The sequence below is a fragment of the Rhinatrema bivittatum genome, chromosome 7, assembly GCF_901001135.1.
Source record: "Rhinatrema bivittatum chromosome 7, aRhiBiv1.1, whole genome shotgun sequence".
Classification (NCBI taxonomy): Eukaryota; Metazoa; Chordata; class Amphibia; order Gymnophiona; family Rhinatrematidae; genus Rhinatrema; species Rhinatrema bivittatum.
The window spans coordinates 221,627,449-221,644,081 of record NC_042621.1 but is presented as its reverse complement, the minus strand read 5'-3'; the positions used below and the strand labels follow the sequence as shown (position 1 = coordinate 221,644,081).

At 40.4% G+C, this 16,633-nt stretch overlaps 1 protein-coding gene across 2 annotated transcripts in view; it reads right to left on the bottom strand.

The window, feature by feature from the left end:
- The window catches only part of TBC1D12 (TBC1 domain family member 12), a 253,268-nt gene that overhangs the window by 86,038 nt on the left and 150,597 nt on the right, over positions 1-16,633 (bottom strand). For both annotated transcript variants that reach the window (XM_029609872.1, XM_029609873.1), the window contains one exon: positions 1,336-1,451. In XM_029609872.1, coding sequence (XP_029465732.1) covers positions 1,336-1,451 — 116 coding nt within the window. The remainder of the gene's footprint in view (positions 1-1,335; positions 1,452-16,633) is intronic.

The window sequence follows — 16,633 nt, the reverse complement described above, 5'->3', positions numbered from 1 at the left end:
TGAGAACTTCCAAGAAAATGTAAAACGGATGGTCCTATTGTTTTAATTCAGTTCAAAGTGACATTTCACAGTTAGTGCTCACAAATTATTGTAGGTCTTAACTTTTTTTGAACATGGTAAATTTTGTACTATATGCAGGGACGATAACTTTCAAAGCGGTGCATAGATGTACACTGTCATGTGTGCATTAGCACAAAGCAATTTTATATCTTGCACACAGATGTGCAAAAGTGATCTTATAATCATCTAACTAAGAGCTAGGTCCTCTAAACCCCCCCCGGTTTAATAGCTTGCACTCCTCCCAGTTACCCTAGACCCTTTAAACCTGTCAGATATGGCTATTTGAGGTTTTTTTTCCACTTATTCCATAGCAGAAATAAACTTATGTGGCACTGGATCTGGGCACGTGCCCTTTTCATGCACATCTCCTGGCCCTGCCCAAACCACACCCCACCCCTTTTGGAATCTCAGTGAGATGTGCACGCATCTCAAAGCTCTGAAAATATGTAAGCCTGACTTGTACAAGCATCCCCTAATTATGGTGTGCGCCAGGCTCTTAAAATTCACCTTACAGAGTTTAAATATTGTTCAGTACTATATCAAAGACTTTCAAGAAAAATTGGGTTTGTGCATACTCAATGATATAAAATTTTAAGCACAAGTATGTAAATCTACAAAATTCTTGGGAAATCTGCCACAGAATTTAATTCTTGCCGCAGAATCCACTCATAATCTGCTGAATGAAACCAGAGGCCTACAAGATACTTTATGCAAGGCTGAAATGAATTTCATTTGATTCTCTGCCTTTAAATATCAAACTCTCCCAAGTTTTGTAATATCTTAATTTAGTTCATTGACAACTGAGTTTGGGATTTCCTCACTTTTCTACAGTAAAAAATAAAAGTTAAACGTGGAGAAAATACATTATTATTGTGCTGGAAACTATTTTCATTGTACTTTTCTTTGCTCATTTTGAGGGAATTGCAATCATACTATTCATTTTGAATGGAATGATTTTTAAAGTGGTTAATTTTTGGTGTATAACTAAAGCTTATGTCATTTGTAAAATATGATCAAAATATTTTTATGCAGGATTCATAAAGCTTACTGAATCAAATTTTAAAACAGCACATCTAAACACATAAATATGTAATATTTATTTTATTTAATCAATTTTATATACCGATGTATGGTGTTTAGCCTTCTCAACGGTTTACATGTTAAATAAAATCATTGACATTTACATAAAAACAAATATTAAAAAAAAATAATTACCATATAAACAAAGTTAAAAACTATGAATACCCATATTAAATATAAAAATATAATACTCACGCAGGCCGATCTTCTAGAATAAGGGCAGTGGTGGAAAGTGGCTCAAATTCATAGTTTTTACGTCTTATAGAATGAGGTGGTAGTTTGTGTGTTTTTCCTGTTCGGGCTTCATATTCCTGAAAATGTTATTAAAAGTATACATTATAGGGGATTTAGTACATTTCAGACTCCATTCATTTCACTATTGTATACTACAGGAATAAACAGTGGAGATGTCTAATATATTACAGCAGGAGTTCCCAACCTTTTTGAGAGCACGGACCGTTTTTGAACTTAAATATTTTTCATGGACCCCACGTTGTATTCATATTCAGTAACTTATGTAGTGTAACTACAGGTACTCACAGAGCTGGATCTGGAGGGACTAGGAGAATGAACTGGTGGAGGGGGTTGAGAGAGAGAGAGAGACTGGCGGAGATGGGCTGGTGGAGAGAGCATTCGACTGGCAGGGATGGGCTGGTGGAGAGAGAGGGGGCAACTGGTGGGGCTGGGCTGGTTGAGGATGAGAGAGAGAATGGCGGGGATGAACTGGTGGAAGGAAAAAAGGGACTGGTTGGGATGGACTGTGGAGCAAAGATAAGCGTGAGAGACTGATTGGGAAGAGCAAAGGAGGGATGTTTGAGACAGGCCCACATCACTAAAAGGGAGATGTGGAGAGAGGTTTGGTGCACAAATAACCCTCGCAGCCCCAACATAATATTTTTTGAAAATTACTACTACTATGTTTAAAGAAAATCACCTGTGACAGGGAAACTACCCTGTTAGTTTGATCTTGGAAGGGGTCCAATAGCTCTCTCCAGACCTGCCTGTTAACAAATTCCTTATATGCAGAGACAAGACACCACCGCTCAAAGCAAGAGGCACTGCTACAAACATTTTGCACCATTATTACAAGGTGCTGGGCATGCATGTCTGTGGCATTGCTAAACAGAAGAAGCTTCTATGTAAGAAAAAAAATCCCACAACCCTGGCAAGTTTCAACCATTAAATTAAACTACTATTAAAATTATTCAAGAGCATCAATCAAAAATTCTTCTATATAGAAGTGGAACAAATCCCAATATAAAACCTGCACCCTACATTCTATAATACCCTGCGTTCACAAAAACTCCCCCAACAAAGGGGGCAGAACAAAACAAGGATATTTCTTCTTACCACTTACCATAACAAAAAATAATATTCAAATTCTGTTGTGATCTCAGTAACAGTAATACAAACTCCCTCCACTACCAGGAACACTGTATAATACAAAATCCTGAAAAAATGTACTCAATCTGTAGGAAACCTGCCATATCCTAACTATCAGACTGAAACAGTAACCTTCTTTACCTATGAAAAGGAAACACTGCAAATATTACACCAGGCCCTAAAACACCAATACACCTCCTATTAGGAAAACAGAATAAATCACATTGCAATAGATGCCTATCTAGAAACTACATGCTAGCAGAATACCTCATCTAAGTCACTAATGCAGAACACAGACCCTTGCCAAATGCAGAATACAGAGACCAAAAGTATAAACAAACATGCAGAAAAACACTGAACTGGAAACTGCAAGAAGCCAGAAACTATATTCATTGCGACAATGGAAAAACAAACATCGCTGTTCCTCATGCTATAATCAAGAAATATAAAATATCAATAGTACTAATAAAAATAATATTTCAAAACAACTGACATAGAACATCCAAAATTTTAAAACTCAAATTTTTAAATTTCACAAACAAAATATTTCAAAACATTGGACATCCAATAACAGCCAATAATTAAAATTAATAAGGATTTTAAAATTCCCCATTCTCCATACCTGGGAACGTTTGATTTCCAGTCACCCTAAGATTGCCATGGGTTAGTAGGGATGGGTGGAGGGTTCACAAACTCTCTCCTCTTTTTCTCACACACACGATTCCTCCCTCATACACACATGCTCACACACACACACACACAAACATGTACTCCCCCTCTCTCACACAAACGCTCTCACATACACTCATGCTCCCTCTCTCATATGCATAAGCTATCACACATGCTCTTTCACACACCTGCTCCCTCTTTCACACAAAAATGCTCACACCCACACAAGCATGCTCCATCTCTCTCATAAGCATTTGCTCTCACACATACAAGCACCCCTCTCTCACATACACACATGCACACTCCCCCTCTCATACACATGTTCACACAAAAACCCTGCTCCCTCCTTCTGAAAAACACATGCTCTGTTTCTCTCATACATACACACACACACACACAGATACAAGCTCCTTTTCACTCATACACACAGGCTCTCATATAAAAACACGCAAGCTCCCTCTCATTCATGTAGGCTCACACACACACATTCATGCATACTCTCTCTCACCCAAGCCTCTCCTTATTTTCCTGGAGTCTGCAGGGGGGAGAGAGAGTCCCGCAGCCTGCTCCTCACTCAGTCTGCCTGCAGCCCCATAGCTTTCTTCAGTCTTTGGCTGCTGGTGTGATAGGTTTCGCAGGTGGCTTGAGCCTCGTTCCCACTTCAGCCAACGGCAGCTCTCTCAGGCCTCCTCATTCGTGGCCACCGCAGGATGAGGTTCAGTAGTTGCCTGTTGGGCCTCTTCTTTGTGTGGGCTTGTTTCTCTTTTCCTACAGCTCGGAAACCCCCTATTATGGTCTGGCAGTTCCCTAGGGTCCACGAACCAAAGATTGGGAACCACTACATTACAGTTATGAATGGCTTACAATGATAAGCCTATGATAATTTTTCAGACACTAGATAAGACAAAGATAAAAGGATACCACTTAAAATAAGGTATTTCATAATAGAAATACTATTACTAGTGATTTATGTATTATTACATAGATTCAATAGTTCAACTATCCATCGGTTCATTGAAAACACACTAAAGATTCAATTTTCAAAGTTCTGGAATCCTAACTCACTAGATGAAAGTAGTTGAAAACTTACCCCTGCTGAATTGCTAAATTTAGCTACTTTATTTATTTATAAAATGTATAGCCCACTGATCCACAGAATTCGGTGGGTAACAAGTTTACATACATAATAATCTAAAATCTTAAAATAACACAAATAATCCAATAAAATAGATGAAACATAATATGACAAATAAAAACAGTTCTACAATTGATGGTGGCCATCCATCCTGATCCTGATGTAAACAATACTGTACAATCTGGCAAGATAGCTATTTGTGTTATCTTTTCTCCTCTGCTTTGCTATCTAAGTTTTTGGTAGTTTCCTGAAACGTAACAGGTTGTTCTCAGCTTTAAGTAGGTCAGGGAGCTTATTCCAGAGTAACAAACCAGCAACGCCAAAAGAGTTCATGAGATTATTTTAGTTAAATCTGATTATGTGTGGGAACCCCAAGTAATCTTTTGTAGGAAGAGCACAGTGTACGAGAAAGGCTGTCATGCTCCGGAAAGCAACTAGGTGCGAAGCTATTGATTTAAAAACTATTGTAAGAAGTTTGAACCCAATATGCCGAAATATGGGAAGCCAATGTAACTCAGCTAATATTGGGGAGATGGGCTTCTCATATTTTGGCATATTAGGTTCAGACTTAGGCTCTAATTCTGTACAGTGCTGGGGACTAGGTTAGGATGGGGAGAAAAGCTGGCTAGCTTAGCTAGGCAAACCTAGGCACATAACAGCTAGCCTGAATCTAGCTGTGCTACCTTAGGCCAGAGACCAGCATTCTCCCTTCCTCCCTCATGTTCCAATGCAAATCCTGTTAAGTTAGAATTCGCCTTCCCTCTGGAAATATCTAGCACAAAAACAATGCTGGATGCTGGGCCCGTAGGAGGTAAAGCTGAATCTTCTGCTGGCTCAGCTTGACTGATGAACTTTTGGGGGCATGGGGAAGGGGAACTGAAGCAAAAAAAATGTTTATGGCATCAAGCAGGAGGGAGAAGGGATGGGGCTTGTCTGATGGCTGATGGGTTTTTCTGATTGGACGGTAGGAGTTCCTAGAAATGGCTTAGCCTGCTAGAGCTGATTATCAGTGTTAGTTTGCTATGATTAGATGCCCAAAGTTGAGCTGCAATGTCTAGCCTCCTGGATTTATGCTAATTTTCATCAGAAAATCTAGCCAGGATGGATCAGCTGAAAATTATCTTAAACCAGCCGACTAAAATTTGGACAATTAGCTCACATACTCAGACCATTTTGAAAATTCACTCTATACTACCTGCAAATAGCATGAGCTTCCAAAATTTCTACGATGCTTTTCCATCATCTAATAAAGTTACTTCCTCTCTCGGTAAAGTCCTCTACTTTTTCTTTATGTTTTAAGCTTAAGTACTGTAAATAATGAAAAAGTTTTATTTAGAATGTATCTATTAATTTACCATTAAAGCCTACATTTTTTCATGGTTTTTCCTCTTCTTACAAAAATCAGGATTTTCTCTCTATATTTTTTTTTAATATCCCTTTCCCCATATCCTTTTGTTCCATAACATCAAAAAAAAAAAAATATTTTAAAATTGGTCACTTAAAGGAAAATTCATTATAAGGTCACAAGATGGCAGCACTGCAAGCAAGCAGCTTTTTGTTCATCTCTATATTGAGCAATTCATTTATCAAACCACTTAAATATATGTATACAAATGTCAAAACTGTAGCCCAAGTACTATTTATAATACCAATTCTTTCATTTCCCTCCTTCAGTGGAAAAATCAAGATTATTTACTTTTTCTACAAAAGGGAATACTGAAATCAGTTTACATTAACTCCTAGCAAACTGTCAGATAGCATTATGCTCCTCAGGGCTTCCCACATCATAAGAACATAAGAACATGCCATACTGGGTCAGACCAAGGAGCCATGAAGCCCAGTATCCTGTGTGGGGAATTATGAGCTTGCCAGCAGGCCATGTCAGGGTTTAACACTAACTTCCCTTCTCCCTGGCCTTTGCACTGAATGAAGCACCACTAGTGCATCTAAATCGTTAGCTTATAATTAACCCTGATTGCCTGAAAGAAGAGCTAGTTGCCACGTAGTCAGATGCAGGATAAAGACAGGAGGTATAGGATTCAGCAGCCAATGAAATGATCCATAACACCCCCTGAGCCAAGCCAATAGTGTAGTGACACGTCTGTATTCTATGGGGAGAGGAGCCAATGATGTGATGACACATTGTATGCTATTGAATGTATGCACAATAAAAAGGGGACCCACGGGAGTGGTCCTTCCCTTTTCCTGCCTGCCATGAATCCTGCCTGATGTGTCTTCATTGCCTCGATAATCCTGTTTCCAACAGTGGCCAATCCAGGCCATAAGAACCTGGCAAGTACCCAAAAATTAAGTCTATTCCAAGTTACCGTTGCTAGTAATAGCAGTGGCTATTTTCTAAGTCAACTTAATTAATAGCAGGTAATGGACTTCTCCTCCAAGAACTTATCCAATCCTTTTTTAAACACAGCTATACTAACTGCACCAACCACATCCTCCGGCAACAAATTCCAGAGTTTAATTGTGTGTTGAGTAAAAAAGAACTTTCTCCGATTAGTTTTAAATGTGCCACATGCTAACTTCATGGAGTGCCCCCTAGTCTTTCTATTATCCGAAAGAGTAAATAACCGATTCACATCTACCCATTCTAGACCTCTCATGATTTTAAACACCTCTATCATATCCCCCCTCAGCCGTCTCTTCTCCAAGCTGAAAAGTCCTAACCTCTTTAGTCTTTCCTCATAGGGGAGCTGTTCCATTCCCCTTATCATTTTGGTAGCCCTTCTCTGTACCTTCTCCATCACAATTATATCTTTTTTGAGATGCGGCGACCAGAATTGTACACAGTATTCAAGGTGCGGTCTCACCATGGAGCGATACAGAGGCATCATGGAGCGATACAGAGGCATCATGGAGCGATACAGAGGCATCAGTAGTGAGGTCTCCACAGGCATTAGGGTTTTAAGAATATCCACAATGAATATGCATGAGATACATTAGCATATACTGGGTCTCCAATATATGCAAAGCCATCTCATGCAGATTCATTGTAGATATTCTAAAAACCCAACTGGCTGTAGGATCACCATGACAGGTTTTGGAAGTTCTGTGATATCTTGTGCCTATAATTAAGGCAGATGTTTGTTAATTGGTCTATCTAAAAGTTAAAACAGCAGCAAACTGTAAGGAACTATAGAAAGACCTTGTGAGATTAGGAAACTGGGCATCTGAATGGCAGATGACATTTAATGTGGAAAAGTGCAAAGCGATGCATATAGATATTAGGAGTTACCACCAAGGAAAAGGACTTTGGCGTCCTTGTAGTCAATACATTGAAATCAGCTCAATATGCAGCAGTGGTCAAAAAAGCAAACAATGTTAGGAATGGAGAACAAAATGGAAAATATATTGCCTCTGATTAGATCCATGTGCAATTGCCCTTTCAATTCTGTGTGCAGTACTGATTACTGCATCTCAACGCAGCAGAACGGCAATAAAAACAAAGGGATGGCTTCTCTATGATGAAAGGCTACACAAGTTAGGTCCTTTCAGCTTGGAAGAGAGACAGCTGAGAGGAGATTTTATAGAAATTTACAGAATCATGAATGGGGCATAATAGATTAAAGGACAGTTATTTACCCTTTCAAATAACACTAAAAGAAAGGGACACTTCATAAAACAAACAACCAGCAGATTTAAAACTAAGTGGAGAAAATACTTTTTTACTCAATGCATAGGCTGTGGAACCTGTTGCCAGAAGATATGGTCAAGGCATCCAAATAGTGGGGTTTCAAAGAGGTATGGACAACTTCCTGGAAAAAAAAAGTCCATAAAACAGACGATGGAAAGCCATCACTTTTTCTGGGACTAACAAGAAATAGATCGACTTTTTAGGGTTTGCTGGGTACTTATGACCTGGACTAGACATTGTTGGCGACAGGATGTCAGGCTTGATAGCCCTTAGTTTGACTCAGCATAACATCTTGTGATTTTAAGGTTAAAATTTAAGGTTAAAGCTATTGACCGCCATTGAGTGCCCTTGATCAACCTCAAGACTTACCAAAATGGTTCAATTTTTATTAGCATAAGGTGCTAGCTGGCATTACAGTACAGCCTAAGTGTGCTACTATATGCCTGGTTCATTTTAGGCATTCTTTACTGTAAGTACTAGAATGTTTTATGTGCCTGACCATTTCTGTGGCTTTTTTCAAATGCATATGTGCAGGTAATGTACGTAACTTACTGCTGTGCACGCAAATTTAAGATAACAGATGGACACACAAAATAGGAGCCAGCAAGCAGCTCAATGTGGTAGGCAGAAAACCTTCAATTTCTTCATCCCTCAACTAATCCCTTTCTCTCTGCCAGTTACAGATTCCTCTCACCTTCTCCTTCCACAGCCTGACCTCCAATACGTACCCTTCCATCACCACCGACCTCAGAACTCCCTCCGGCTTTGGCGGTGCTGTTACCAGAAGCAATGATGTGAGGACTGAGCTATCTTGCAGATCTGCACTCACAGTCACCACAGAGTCCCTAACTGATCTTGCTTTTCATGTGGTAGAAGGACCTGAGAGCACAGAGCTGAGGGGTTGACTGTCTCTATGCTAACTGCCCTTTGTTAATAGCACTGCTAAAGATGGATGGAGCCCTGAGTTTTGTGGGAGTAGGAGAGGATCTTGAAGTCCAAAAGATGGAGGAATCTGAGCTCTGCCAGGGCTGGGGGCACTGATGGAAGGGAAGAAAGGAATGAGTTTGAGCAGGTGGGTGGGAAGGGGAAGAAAGCGTGAAAAGACAGAGTTTTCAGTAGACACAGTGTCACACAATGTAAAGAATGCTTTTGAAAATTTGATGTAGTCCAAAGAGTATACCTTCCCAATTTCAGTTATTCTATTATTTTTGGGCTTTCCTTCCTTCAGCTTTTTCCTCTTCTACCTACCTCCCATTCCCTTTCTGCATCAGTCTTCCTTCCCCTCCCTCTACAGCTATACTTCCTTTTCAATATGGCCCATTGCAGCTGGCTGATCTAGACTGAAGAAACAGTGGTGGTGACTTCTTCTTCCTGGTAGACCAGCAGCAGGGGGCTACTGCCATCCACAGCTGTAGTGTGCATATATTTGGAGGGGGAAGGGGAGGGAAAGGGAAGAGAAACTCCGCTTCAGGAGTAACTCTGTTCCACTCACCAAACTACTGAGGTTGCTCACAGTTAGCAAGTGTGATTCAAAAATTACAAATCTGATTTCAGATTCTGAATCCCCCATCCTTCAATAAATAAATAAACAAACCCAATATAAATTTCATCCGATTCGGTTGGAAAAAAGATACATTGGAAGACTCATTCTTTCCCCTTTTAAAATGAATTTATTTTCATACCGGTTTAGTTTCAATACTTGGGCTATTCATTTGCAAAATGTCTGCTTCCTGCCTATCCTAGAAATTGGTAAGAACTGAGAATGCACTTGCCTTATGTGTGAATTAACTTTGGGCCTTTTCAGCTGAATTACCACTGCAGAATTATAAATTTCTAGCATTTGTATTTTCATATTTTTCACTGTCGGCAGCTGTATAACTGCACTAAGGTGCAAAGGCAAAATTTTGTTTAAGAAACGGCTTTTATGTCAAAAGAATGAAATAAGATACTGCCCTTGTATACTAGTGCAGTTACATAGCTGTTGACAGTGAAAAATCTGAAAATGCTAGAAACATAACACTGTACTGATAATTCATCTGAGGCCTGAAGTCAAATCCCACATAAGGAAGAAGTGAAGAGAATAAGAAAGTGCAACTGTGTCCCAGTGGACTTGTATCTGGGTTATTCCACTATAGATAAGTGAGATCTATTACTCCAGTTCAGATTTGATATGCATAAACCAAGGCCAGTAAAGAAATCCAAAGCTGTTTTCATGTCCCTTCTTCCCCAGTTTTGGGATTAGCCTATCTTTGGTCCCTGTTCTTTTCATGTTGTAGGATTAAATGTGGAACAATTTCTGTTTATGCTCCAATACAGAATTGTAGTACTCTAATCAGCTGTTCCTCGAATGCATCAAAATCTTTTTAGTTGCTAAAACACAGATATTTCATACTTAATACAGAATGGTAAGGTGCCTATATATCTGTATGTATCTAGCAAGCATATGAAAGCAATTACAAATAAAAGGTCAGAGTTGAGCTGCTGTTGCTTCTATGCACAGAACAGACATCAGCAGAGCAAGCTTTCTTACAATGCACTGCCAGTATACTTGCACACTTCTTTGGAAGGAACAGCTGTATGTGCAAAAGGCAATTCATAGATCTGCCAACAGTGCCAGACTGGGATGGTGGTTTTAGTGATGCAGATTCTGATCTATAGGGAACTGCACCAAGACCACCAACTCACTGCACAAAGAACACTTGAGCTGGAATGAAAATGGCGACCTGAACGTGAAAGGTTATGTAATCAGCCAATTCCTTGGCCATCCAGTTCCTTAAATGTCTCTCTAAATAGTCTGGCAAACAGGGAATCATCAGTTAATTTTATTTATATTCACATTCATCAATCATACCTCTACCAGCTTGAGGTCATTTATAGCCATATAGCATACAACTGTAACAACAATATCCTTCAGGATTAGACAACAGAGATTAACTATGTAATGGAGAACATCCCAGAAATCTGGTCTTTGTTCTGACTATAATTTAAAATTCCCTTTCCCTTCCGGCCCTCTTTTCTCTCTTGTTCTTTCTACAATCCTCTACTTTCAGCTGTGGGTAGAAATAAAAAGGAATCCTATAGCTTCCTCTTTGGGCTACATGAAGGGCATTTCCCTTGACTCTGAATTGCCGTTTCTTTCTTTACCCAGCACACCCTACCGGCAAGAAGACTGCGCTGCTCCTAACCGTGCTCTCCTCCTGAATAGACAGCAATGGAAGAAGCGAAAACATTCCCTGCACCTCTTTTTTGGCATCAGCCTGCAAATCTCAGGTGCCCATATTTTTCAACCTTTGCTAATATGGCATCTAGGTGATGTACATATATTTTGTGTAGGAATGAAGCCAAATATTTAACAAAACACTCTTAAATACTAACGTTTAAACATTGTTCATACCTACAGATACCAAGACAAAACTGCAGAACTTTGGAGTACTAAACAATTAGCTGCAACACTCAGTATTTTCATTAAAATACTGCATAAATTATTAATTACTGAAAACAGTTATTTGAAAAAAGACTAGCATAGGAATATATGACCTAAGAGTCAGATGTACCGAGGATTGTCTCTCATTGTGTCTATGGGGAAAATATTTGGCTCAAAGTATTACAAAAAATATACAGCAGAAACAGTCACATGAAGGGACAGCTCAAGATATTATTGCACTGCACCAAACGACTCAGCATAAAAATTCTGTTTGGCTCAAACTAAAGACATATGGCAATTCAATTCAGTCAACCAGTGCCAGAAATGAAAAAAATGCCTTTTTACAGTCAGAGAAAGAAGCATCCACAGAAAAATCTATCTAGCAATGATAGTGTGTCACAACTAAAAGCACAAGGCAGGGATATTATCTTATGCAAATATCACAAAGCATCTGAGTATGTTTTCAAAGCCCTGAACTTTACCTCTAAAACCATCCCAGGGTGTCACCCGGATCCACAGAGAAGTGAATGCAAGCCTCTTCACTAAGCCATTTTGCACAAAAGGCCAAAATACTAGGAGTCGATACACAAAGAGGAGGAATCCCTTCTCTAAGACACCACTTCTCAAATGCTCTCCACAACCTGACATAAGTCAAAAAAATAGAAGACTTTCTAGTGTGCAACCAGGTCATAATGACTTCCTTATAATAACCTATCGTAGGCTGTGCCTATTAAAGAACAAACTGCGAGACAAAGGTGAACTGTTTGATACAAATAAAGTAAATTTGATGAAGCCATCAAAGAAGATGACCTAGCTCTAGAGACCAATCCATGGCCAAAATTATCTGATCCTTGACCCATGGATACCGCAGCCCCACCAGGACCACCTTCCCTGGGTGAGTCCTAGCACTCTTCCTACCAGGGGTCATGGGGGAAACACAAACAGGAGAATTCTGATCAGTCAAGGGAGAACTGAAGTGTTGAAGCCTTCCATGCCGATCACCTTCCTGCGATTGAAGAAAACAACACTCTTTGATGGTCTACTTTGAGTTCATCTGGGCCAGTTGAGGAATGCCCCACCTGGATTGAATGAAGTTCATTGCCTTCTTTGCCAGCCCCCTTTCTCCGGGATCTAGTACATGGCAGTAAGAAAGCCTGCCTGCACATTCTCTACTCCCATTACATAAGATGCTGCCAGAGCTGCCAAGTGCTATTCCACAGCAATCAATTCTAGGCCTCTTGAGACACTATTAGCCTCTAGGTGCCTCTTTTGATAGTTGATATAATCCCCCACTGTTGCCTTTTCCAAAAGATCTCACTGCTCGACCGCACACCTGCAGAAGAAAGGAAGCCATGCCTTGTGAATCATTCTCATGTTTAAATGAATGATAGACCACAAAGTCTTCTCTGCCGACCATTGAATCTATGCTGTTTGCCTCTAGCAGAAAGGCCCCTCCAGTTAATCTGACTGGCATAGGTGGTTACCACCACCTAATCAGGGATTTCCAATCCACTCCCATCTCCAAAGTGGCTCAGGAAAGCCAGCAGGAGAGACTGGACCTGGAATTTCCCTTTAGTGGTATTTGAAGCTGAAACTTATTTGACTGAAGATTCCAGCAGGTGAGAAGTCCCTCCGAAGAGGTCACATATGTACAAATGCCCAGGTAGTTAGATTGAGTGCAGATGCCATCAAACCCAGGACCTGCAAATAGTCCCAGGCTTTGGGTACCAGCAGATGCAACATGCAAACCTGTGCCTGCAGCTTCAATTATCTCTCTTCTGTGAGAAATACCTTGCATAGTTTGGCAGCAAAGTGGGCTCCTACATACTCCAGAGACTGGGTCAGGACCAACTGGCTCTGACAGAACGACTATCCAGCCCACACAGTGCCACATGTGGATGATTTGAATCGAGCGCTGATAGAGATCCCTCAACTTCACCCAAACAAGCCACTTGCCTAGCTAGGGATGCATCAAAATGCCATCCCTCCAAAGCGCTGCAGTGACCATCCCCATTCACCTTGGTGAATGTCCTCAGCACTGCTGTGAGCCCAAATGGGAGCACATGAAACTGAAAATGTTCCCCTAGCATGGTGAACTGAAGAAACTCCTGATGCTCCTGCCATATAGGATTATGGAGATACACTTCCGTGAGCCCGAGGGAAACCAAGTACTCTCCTTTGCGGATGATCGCAATAACAGAGCATACGGCCTCCATTCGAAAATGTAAAACCTTTAGTGTTGCATTCACTCTCTGGAGATCTATAAGTGGGTTGGATAGGTGCCCTCCCTCCTTTGGGACCATGAAGTACCTGGAATACTGTACTTGTCTCTGTTTCCCCCTGGGGGAACGGGACTTATCGTCTCCATGTGCTTCTGCCAATCCAGTGTGGTTGAACGCCTTTTGCTTGCCCCAGAGGCACCAGTAAACAACCGAGAAGCTTTGCGGACAGGATGAGCAAATTCGAAGGCATGACTGTCTCTTATAATCGTTAGGACCCACTGGTGCATTGCTATCATGGTCCACACTTGGCGAAGGAGGACCAATCACCCCCTATGACATCTGGAGCCTTTAAGCACCCCAGAACCAGGCCAGAGCTTTTATGGGTGGGCATCATCCTAGAAAGGACCATGGCTTGTTAGATCCTGGTCTCTATGAGGGGAACCCCCTGCCCATCCGGTACTAACTTACCGCTCAGAATCTTTGTCTTCCTGGGAAATCATTATTTCCCTTGGGCAACTTATGTCACCTGCCACTCTAGGCCTTCTGTAAACAGAAGTTTGCAACTTGGACCAGTCAACAACCAGCTGCCCAGTCACAGAAGACATCTGGATGAAATTGGTAGCTATCATCTTCCTGTCATGTCTGAAACTTGGGTTGTCATGTGAACAGCCCCATTAAGGGATAAGTCAACCCCTCCTGCCAACCTGCCCAGGTCCCATCAGGAAGGGAATAAATTCCTGCTAAAGCTGTGCCTTTCCACAGCCAAACTGCCCATGTTCTTCTCCCAAGGAAACTCATTTTTTGAAAGACTTCCCCTTCCAGGAGTAACCAGAGTCAAACATTAATTCCTGACATCCCTAGAGAGCAGTGTGCCGAAACATGCCTCCCAGAAAGTCATGGGCTCCAACACAGCCCAGTCTGCTGGGTACAGATTCCATGGAAAGACAGGAATCAGAGGAACACTGTCCATGAGACAGAGAGACTTTTGGAATTTACTTTTTTTTTTTTTTTTTTTTAATAAGTCATATATTTAAAGGCTAAAAACTTGGGGGAGGCACTCATAAAAACCCCATTTTCATGCAACTAGTCATGCAGGACTTAAGAATCTGGCTTAAGAATCTTATGGACCTTCTCTAAAAAGGATCCTGCACCCCCCCTCTGTCTCTTCACTGCTACCTTGTTCTACCAGGACCTGGGTAAGCCCAGCAGCAACTCCTTTCTTCAAAGGAGATGTACAGTTTAGGACAATCTGCGTTGGGCAAGGGAATTCCCCTTTCCCCAATCTCACTGGTTCTGGGTCTATCCCAATGGAAATGCTACCAAATCTATTCATGGTGAAAGTGAAATTCAGAAGTCTCCCAGAGGAGCCACAAGAGATGTGGAATAAGAATGAGATTTTATATATATATATATATATATATATATATATATATATATATATAAAATATATATATATATTTTTTTATAATTATCTCTTTATTGTTTTATCAATATTACACATAAAACAAACATGTTTCTTCACATTTCCATAAAATAATTCTAACTTGGAAACAAAACAATTCAAATAATAATAATAATACATATTTTATCCATCTTCCCCAAGTTAGAAACTAATAATGCGGGGGGGGCCATCTTACAAATAAATTCCCATAATGCTCATTATGAAGGGACAACATTTTCTCTCATCTCAATAGCTTCTCCTAGTATTGGTTCTTGGTTACTCTTAGAACTAATCTTGTCTCTCAAAAAATTTTCTAGCTGTAACGGTTCATTGAAACTGAATTTCTTACCCTGGAAATTAATAAAACATCTAGAAGGATATCTCAAATAAAAAGTTGCGCCTATTTCCAGGATCTTATTTTTCAGAGCCAAGAACTGTTTCCTACGGACCTGGGTAGATCTAGACACATCCGGGAACATATAAACCTTCTTACCACAAAATTGCAGGTCCTTATTTCTAAAAAATTTTTCCATTAACAATTCCTTGTCTCTCTCAGCCATAAAAGAGATAAAGAGAGTTGCTCTTTTATTAATAACTTCTATTGATTCCTCCAAAAATGTGGTAATTCCCATAGTACTTTCCTCATTTATCTTATCTTTTACATCAGATCGAGAAAATAATGTATTTTAGAGAAAGTTGGTATATCACTCTCTTCATACATTAAAATCTCTTTTAGATAATATCTTAATACATAATGATTTGGAAAATTTAGAAAATTTGGTTAGAGTAAAAAATTTGAGATTGGTCAACTTCCCAATAACCAGATTATTGTCCCCAAAAGAAATGTTAACAATATATTTTTTTTTTTAAACAAAACTTTATCATGAACTACAAATCTGAAGAGAAGCTCTTCCTAGCTCTCCTTTAGCAAAAGCAGGGACTGCTGCGGGTGTATCCCTTTCACACACAATGCTTCATTCACAATGGAGTCAGGCTCAGTGGGATAAAACAGGCATCCCTGCCTGTTTTTTTCTGCCTGGGAGGGCTTAAAAATAGCCACCATTCCTATGAATTGCTCAGCTGCGGCAGGACATGTGGATACCACCAAGCTCCTACTCTGTCAAGGACAACACCAAAAGGGCCACCAACCCATTGCTCGTCCCTGCTCAACCAGGATAGCCCCCACCAGGGCACTGCCTACTCCAGGTTTTGCACCTGCAGTCGTCTGGACTGCAGGTGCAAAATATTGCACCTGAAATATTGCACCTGCAGTCCAGACGACTGCAGGTGAAAAATATTGAGGGAGTGCAGGTGGCATGCTAACCTAAGTAGTAGTGTAGGGCAAGCTTTTTCTTCTCTGTTCCCATCTGCTAGTATGGATGAAAAACCCATGCGTCTGGACCGATCTGGGCTATGAACAGGGAAACAGTTTTCTACATCTAAATAGCAGTTATAAAATAGCCCAGGTTTCAGTGCCATTAAAAGTGTGCGCTTAACCTGATTTTGTAAATAATTGTATGCACACTGGCACACAGGTGTTCTGAGGGACGACATTGGATCTTATGTGTTA